At 64.4% G+C, this 7,555-nt stretch overlaps 1 protein-coding gene across 4 annotated transcripts in view; it reads left to right on the forward strand.

Moving 5' to 3' along the window:
• RAI1 (retinoic acid induced 1) overlaps nt 1–7,465 on the forward strand; it is a 105,309-nt gene extending 97,844 nt beyond the window's left edge. For 3 of the 4 annotated variants that reach the window (XM_079905331.1, XM_079905333.1, XM_079905332.1), the window contains 2 exons: nt 2,520–2,613; nt 5,711–7,465. In XM_079905331.1, the coding sequence (XP_079761457.1) occupies nt 2,520–2,613; nt 5,711–6,057 (441 nt within the window). In that variant the 3' untranslated portion in view covers nt 6,058–7,465. The remainder of the gene's footprint in view (nt 1–2,519; nt 2,614–5,710) is intronic. The other variant, XM_079905334.1, reaches the window with a different exon arrangement.
• The last annotated feature ends 90 nt before the right edge of the window (nt 7,466–7,555 follow it).

The raw sequence follows: 7,555 nt of genomic DNA on the forward strand, positions 1-7,555 counted from the left end.
CAGGCCAGCTAGCGGCCACCTGTGGCCTCCTGAAAGTCTCCCCGGCTTGCTCCGCCCCACTGGGCTGCACTGCTTCTGCACCTTGTCCAAGCACAGGGGCCAACCCCCCCTTTCCCAGGTCACCTGTTCCAGGCGCTTTGGTCTCACCTCACTGCACCAACCTCCTGTTGGCCTGGGGAGGAAGCCGGGGGGCCAAGTGGCCTTGCGGTTTCCTGGCGTCACGCGGCTGTTACGTCACAGAGCTGGAGCTTGGCCCGGTCGCCCCATCTCTGCCCGCTGTGCCATCCTCCAATAATGGTCCAGCGGCCTCCCACCCTGGGAGCATCCCTGGGAAGGTCAGAACACGGGTGGTCACCGGCCGCCCTGCCAGAGAGGGTGTCCCGGGCCAGGCGGAGCTCATTAAAGCAGCGCCCGCACCTGGAGAGCACCCTGCCTGCAAAGATGGGCGGGGTCTGGGGTTTCCCAGGTCATGGTTCAGCCCCCTGCCCACTGACAAGCCCAGACCTCCGTGGGCCGCCCATCCCCCCAAGACCCTTTCTGCCTCCGAGCCTTGGAGTCGGGCAGACCCCGGTTCCAATCCCAGCTCTGCCCCAAGAGCCAGTTCTGTGACCCCAGCAAGTCACCGTCCTCTGTGAGCCTCGGGGCGCCGAAGCCCATCAGCAGGGTGGGGCTGCGGCGACAGCCGGACCCCGGCCTTCACGCCTATCAGCACCCTGGCTCTGCGGGAACAGAACTTCTGCACAGGCCTAGGGGCACCCCTCTTCCTTCTGTGTCCCTTCCTGGGGGCCCCTACACACCTACCCGCCCTGAGCCGTGCTGTGCCCACCTCCAGGGACCTCAGTTTCCTAGTCTGCCCAGAGGCTGCCTCTCCCCACAAACTCCCAGGCCCCCCATCACCCGCCCAGGGGAACAGCTCAGAACGTGGGCGCTGGGGTCGGAAGGGCCCGAGGCCTCTCCGTACCTCCATTTCTCCACATCTGAGATGCCTGTCTCAAGGGTTTGGGGGCCTCAGTGCAGGCGGGGTGGCGTGAGCCCATCACCAGAGGAGCCCACTGTCGCTGTTTAGCCATGAAGGGTCACTTGGGCCTGGTCTGGGGGCCCACTCCTGCTCCATCACACCTTCGCCACAGAGCCCTAGGAGGCTCAGTCCTGAGCAGAAGGAGACTGCCGTCCCGAGGCAATGGATGTTCCAGACCGACCCCCAGCCCCCACCCCAGCTCCCCACCCCAGCCCCCACCCCAGCTGGGCTCCAGAACGCGCATGCCCAGGCACTTCTCAGGCTAGGCCCAGGGAGGGCGTGAGAAGACTCATTCCTGGCCTCCCACCCGCTGGGGGTGGGGTCCCCATCAGTCCCTGGCATGGGAAGGAGCCCACCCCTGCCCCCCACCCCGAGCAGTGAGGCACCATGACCGCCAGCCTGTGCTCCAGCGGGGTTGCTGGGCTCAAAGCCCGTCCAGCTGCTCTTGAGCTGTGTGCCCTTGGGCAAGTTACTCGGCTTTTCTGAGCTCTCATCCCTCACCTGTATAAAATAAAGTGATGCTGATGCCATCGGGGTGTTCTCAGGAGGCGGCCTCCACGTGTGCCTGGTGTGTCACGAACTGCAGTTACTGGTTTCAGTGGCTTAGCCTCCGCGCGGGGGCCTGCCCCCCTCCCCAACCTCACTCCCCTGCTGCACAGGGGGTCTGCAGGATCTGGGGACCAGCCTGTCCCTCCCCAGGCCTCAGGTTTTGCTTCCAAGGGTCTTCTTGGCATCGCCATCCTGTCCTGGCACATCCCCCTGCAGGCAGCTGGGCCCAGCCTGGGGCAGCCCCCAAGCTCAGACCACGGCTTTGGCTTTTGAGAGGCCGAGGGGCCAGCTGCCGGCCGGCCGGCGTAGGCTTTACGTGAACCCCGCGTGCAGGCAGTGGCTGTTTCCTCCTCGTGGGTCCTGGGCAGGGTGAGCAGCCTCTCTGAGTAGAGCACCGACTCAGGGTCCAGTGCTTGTTCTGACCCCGGAAAGGGTAGGAAATGATACTTATCATCTCCGCCTGGAGCGGGGGCCTCAGCTTCACTGTCTGTGAAGTGGCGTCCGTGAAGCTGCCCACCCGGAGGCTGTGGGGGGGAGCTGGCAGGCGAGGGCACAGCCGGGCGGTGACTGGCCCTGTGCGTTGTCGTCCGCTGGGCACACGGAGTTGCTCATTTCATCTTCACGACTCTCCCGTAAGGCAGGCGCCGTCCCCCCGTATGGAGGAGGCGGGAGGAGCGGAGTTGCTTGGCTGAGGTCGCGCGGTGCACAGGGGCTGAGCCGGGGCTCGCCCGGGCCTGCGGGACGCCGAGGCTTATCCACAAGATGGTTGCTTTCCCGCCCTGAGAGCTCCCCCCGCCCAAGGTGCCGGGCTGGCGGCTGCCACAAAACCAACCCTGTGGACGTCCATCCTGAGCCTCCCTCCAAGCTGCCTGTCCAGGGCCCCCTGGGAGGAAGGGGTGGGGGCCGGGCCCCTCGACTGCAGACTCACCTGTCTTCCCTCTCTCCTCGCCAGACTTGTTCCAGCTGCCAGGAAGCCGGGGCCACCATCGGGTGCTGCCACAAAGGATGCATCCACACCTACCATTACCCATGTGCCAGCGATGCGGGTAAGAGCCAGCCCAAGGGGACCGGAGGTCGGGGGACGCAGGCACAGCTCCTCGAGCTGACCCCACTTGACCCATCGGCTTCCCTCTTCTCCTGCCCCAGCAATTCTTTACCTTCTCATGTCTCTCGGCTGGGCCCTGAGCTGGGCAGTGCTGGTGACAAGGAGACACGTCCGTCCCCAGCCACCTGCTGGAGGAGGGCCCAGAAGCACAAACTACAAAGTGGAAAGCTGTATGTGAGCTGCCGTTGCCGAGGGGTGCCTACAGCTCGGGAGGGTCTCGGGCCTCCAAGAGCAGGGCTACTGGGCTGGGCCTTGGAAAAAGGCTGAATAGGAGTTCACTGGGTTGGAGAAAAAGGAGAAAAGATAGTTCAGTAACAAAAACTGAGTGAGACGGAAGAAGAGGAAGTTCAAGACAGACTCCCCCTGGCTCCACGGCACAGCTGTGGAAGGTTTAAGCAGGACGGTGGGCCCTGGAGTCAGGACCAGGCTCCCCTGCACCTGCCCCATTCTCTCCACTCCCCCACTCACTTGACCCGCGGGCATTTATCGAGCACCTACCATCACCAGGCAGGTGGCATACTGATGGCCTGGGCCAGAGAGCCCGGAGCCCCCAGTCCTGGTGGCATGCTTCAGGTGTGGACTGGGTGAGTCCACCACTGTCTCTGCACTCGGCTCCCCATCTGTAAAGCTGAAGTTAGAGTCATTTCTTCTTTCTGCAGCCGTCTGGAGCAGGGAGTGAGATCACAAGCACGACCCGGAAAGGGCAGCCCCGGTCCGATTTGGGGGCCAGCCCCCGCAATCTCTGTCCCCCGCCCCCTGCTGCCCTGGAAGAGGGTGAGGTTATCGTGACCCTGTCGCACGGCGGCAGGGCAGAGGCATCTCCTGGCAGGACCCTTGCTGCTCCCACAGCCCAGGGACCCCTCTTCCCACCTGAATGCCACTTCCTGGCATCAGCCCGCACCGAGCCGCCCCCAGGAGCACACACGGGACTGAGCGGTGATGGTTCCTCGGTGAGGGCTGAGGCGCTAGCTCCTCAGGGAGGGAACGCGCTGGAGCGGGACATGGGGCCGCTCTGGCTCCACACCCTGCCCTGAGGGCCGCGGGAACCAGATTGTAATGTGGACTCCGCCACTTCACCAGACCCCGGGCCTGACCTCCAGGAACAGGTGCCGCGGGCTGCAGCTCTCCTCCCGCAGTGACTAGGTTTGCGCCTGCGCTCTGCCAGCCCCGTGCCAGGCCTTGCACTGTCTCCAGCGGCACCTTCACAGACAGGCTGTCTTACCCGTGGCCACAGCACTGCAGGAACAGGACCAGGGTGTGACTCACTGTCTGGCCGGCTCCACGTCCTGCGCGCTGTCCTCTCCAGTGTTGCAGCTTCCCAGCCTCCTTGGGGGCTCATGTCTCAGTGGGACAGACAGGAAAACCGTGATCCTTGCCTAAAGTTACGGAGACCAGACAAGGAGAGACTGTGCTGAGAGATCCATCCTGAGTTGGGAGGGAATCCAGGAGGGCTTCTAGGAGGAGGTGACATTGGAGCCAGTCCTCAAGAGGTCAAGGGAGGTGGGCAGGAGCTGGCTTGTGGTGGGACATATATACCAGGCTTGGAGCGATACAAACTGTTTCCAGTGATATCTTTAAGGGATTCCCCATCTAGTAGGGCTCTCTGTAGGGCCGCAGGGGGCAGATGAGATGCTGGCCTGAGCAGACCTGTGACGGAGCCCTGCATTCCGGAGAGAGGGGCTGCAGGTGCAGATGGAGCCTGCGCCTCAGAGGCTTTGCACGCACAGGAAGCCGGGCCATGCTGGGAGGAGGGGGGAGTGGGAGGTGGCCAGCGTCCCCAGGTCAGTGAGCAGGCCCGAGGCATGGCAGGCTGTCCCACTGGTGTATCAGCCACCGGACCTTCCAGGCCCAGCCTCCAGCACATCTCAGGAGGGTGTGTGTGGGCAGGCGGGCCCTGCCGCATGCCAGATTGAGCTCACCCAGGTGGCCGTAGTCAGCCGGCAGCTCAGCTGAGGCTGGTGGACCCAGATGAGCTGGGGCCCCAGCTGGGCAGCTCCTCTCTACTCTGCATGGCCTCCCCGCTCCACCAGGTCCAGCTGGGCAGCCCCCTTTCTCCTTCACAGAAGGGCTGTGCAAGGCCGGGTGGGGGGGGGCGGTTAATCCCCACACGTGCAGCTCCCTTTGGGGTTGAACTTGAGGCATCTGCCTAAAGGTTGGAGAGTTTGGCAGAGCCCGGAGGGGGCGGTGTGAGGGAGGGGCATGGAGGGGGTACAGTGGCCAGAGAAGGGGGCAGGACTAGTGAGCCTAGCAGCCAGAGGGGAGGGGAACCCGGCTCCAGGCAGCAGGGGGGCGCGGGGGGCACCCAGGGAGTGAGCTGGGCAGGCAGGAGCCCCCCGCAGTTACCCAGCCCCTGGTCAGCACCTTGCACCTGCCCGATCTGGGTCTGGAAGTACGGTCCTCCGTGGGGCTCTCCAGGGGTCTGGGCCGGACCCTGAGACCGCAGGGCACCAGAGCTGCCCAGGCCCACTGACCCTGCGCCCTTTGTTAGGCAGCCCACATTGGAGCTAGCAGAGCGAGCACCAGGCCCCAGGCCACTTTGTCAGCGGGGCCCTGGCTCCCCAAGTGCAGATACCAGGAGAGGGGCTGGGGATGGGTGACTGGCCCTGCCTCCCCACGTCCAGAGTGGCTGCTGGGGGCGGCTGAGCATGGTGCCTCCGGAAGTGCCACCCCAGCCCCAGGTGGTCAACACACGCTCACTGCGCCCCCTGGGCGTCAAGGCCTACCTAGGGGCTGGGCCCGGACCACAGGACGGAGTGACCAGTGCGGCCCAGCAAAGCACAGCGGGGGAGGGCGAGGGGGAGAGTGGGGACGCCTCCCCATGACCAAACGGGGTTCCAGAGGGAGGGGAAAGGAGAGTAAAGGACAGATAGGCCAGCGGGGCTGGAGGGCTGACGGAGTTCGGACTGGGTCTGATTTCAAGCAGAGGCTGACTTACTCTTTGAAATAAAAACCTGCAGCTGAGGGCGTTCAGGGCGGTGGGCCCCCCTCCCGGCCGGACAAGACGCCGTTCTGACCGCACGAACTTCTCTTGCTCACAGGTTGCATATTCATCGAAGAGAACTTTTCTTTGAAATGCCCCAAACATAAGGTGGGTGACCGCGAGCCTCCCCTGGAGGGGCCCAGGCTGGAGAGGAGCCCCGGCGCGGGAACGCCGGCTCCGGGCGGACCAGGCGGGGGCGGATCAGCACGGGTGGGCCCCGGGCCACTTATACAGCCCGCACGTGCGGGAGGCGGGGCCAGCCCAGGGCGGGGCGGGGCGGGGCGCGGGGACTGGCCTACGGGCAAAGCTGCAGGTGGGGCCTCGCTCTGGAGGAGCGGGCGGGGTCGGGGCCGAGGGGCGGGTCTGGAGGAGTTGACTGCTCGGCAGGTGCCCCGCAGTCAGTAACTAGCCGCGCGTCTCTTCCCCGCAGAGGCTGCCATTGTAATCCACCCCCGGCCGGAGGAGCCGCCGGATCCCACCCGCCCGCCAGCCCGCCCGCCCGCCCGCCGACGCCGCCGACGCCGAGGAGAGGAGCCGCCGGCGCAGCCCCCGCGCCTTCGCGCTGCTTCCGGCGCGGGTCCAGAGCCGATCCTTGATCCGGAACCCGGATCTTGGATCTGGCCTCCTCGGGCGGAAACTAGTGGTCCCCGGTCGGGAAGAAAACAGGTTCCGGATCCGTCTGCTCCCGGAACTGGACGGCACAGGGCCTTCTCGCCCCCATCCCCCGGCCAGGCTTGGAGAGGGGGAGCCCGCGGAGCGGCCAGACTCCTTGGAACACCCAGGCTCCGGCGTGGGTGGGAGGCCTTTAGCCTGGGGATACGCTTCTCCCCCTGGAAGTTTCAGGACGACGTGGCACACAGTCTACGTGGGTCGGTAGTGGCACGCAGCTGGGCACCCTGGGAGTGGGGTGGGGTCCGAAGAGGCCGAGGCTGGCTTCCCTCCAGGACGTGTCTCCTGGAACGAGGCTGGGGGCGGGGGGGAGCCGAAGCCTGTCCGGCGCAGGAGGGGCCGGAGGCTGTGCGCCCTTCCTTCCCAGCCTTGGCCAAAACCTTCGTGCGGGTCGGGAGGGCCGGGGGCCTGGGGCCCGTGCTCAGGGGATGCGGGCTCCCCGGGCGTGGGCCGGACTGGCTCCCGCTGGCTTCTGCTCGTCTCCCTTCCAGTCCGCCCCGTCCCCGGAGCCCAGCCTGGGAGCGCAAAACTAAAAGTCGCGACCAGAGTGCACCCCCGGCAGACGCATGACCGACCCTCTGCACGACCACCGTCTCCGGGGGCCGCAGCGCCACTCGCACGGGAGCGGAGACAGCGCTAGGTCCATGTACACACCTGTGTGCCCCTCTATATATATGTCACATAGAATGTATATATGTCGGGAACATGCTCGCTTCGCCCGTGTGTCGCCGCCGTGCGTCGTGTGCCCCTCAGCACGGGGCCCTTGCTGGGAAGGGGGCTCCGGCGCTGCCTCCTTCCCCAAGCAGCCACCACCGCCCGGGCCAGTGCCCGCCAGTTCGTCCGCCTGTCTGTCCGTGTCCTCAGCTCTGTCCACGCTTCGATAGGCCTGATGCAGCCCCAGCCCGGGGCCGCCCTAGAAACTTCCTGTACATATGACTGTAAAACGGTGAACGTGTGTATTATATCCGGCCTCGTTATATAGTGTATATATATGTATACATATACATATATATAATATATATGAAGACTGTAAATGTTAAGACGACTAGTGTTCTTATTAGTATATTGCTTCACACTGAAGATTGTGTGTATCGAGCTGTTTCTAAAAGATGTTTATTTTCCTTAAGAGTAAAAAAAAACAGTCATTGCATTCATAAAAAAAAAAAGTCAATAAAGATACAACGATTGTTTTGGAATTCTGCAGCCCGTGGATTCTGACCAGATTCTGCTGGGA

The sequence above is a fragment of the Stenella coeruleoalba genome (genome assembly GCF_951394435.1).
Source record: "Stenella coeruleoalba genome assembly, chromosome: 19".
NCBI classification, from domain to species: domain Eukaryota; kingdom Metazoa; phylum Chordata; class Mammalia; order Artiodactyla; family Delphinidae; genus Stenella; species Stenella coeruleoalba.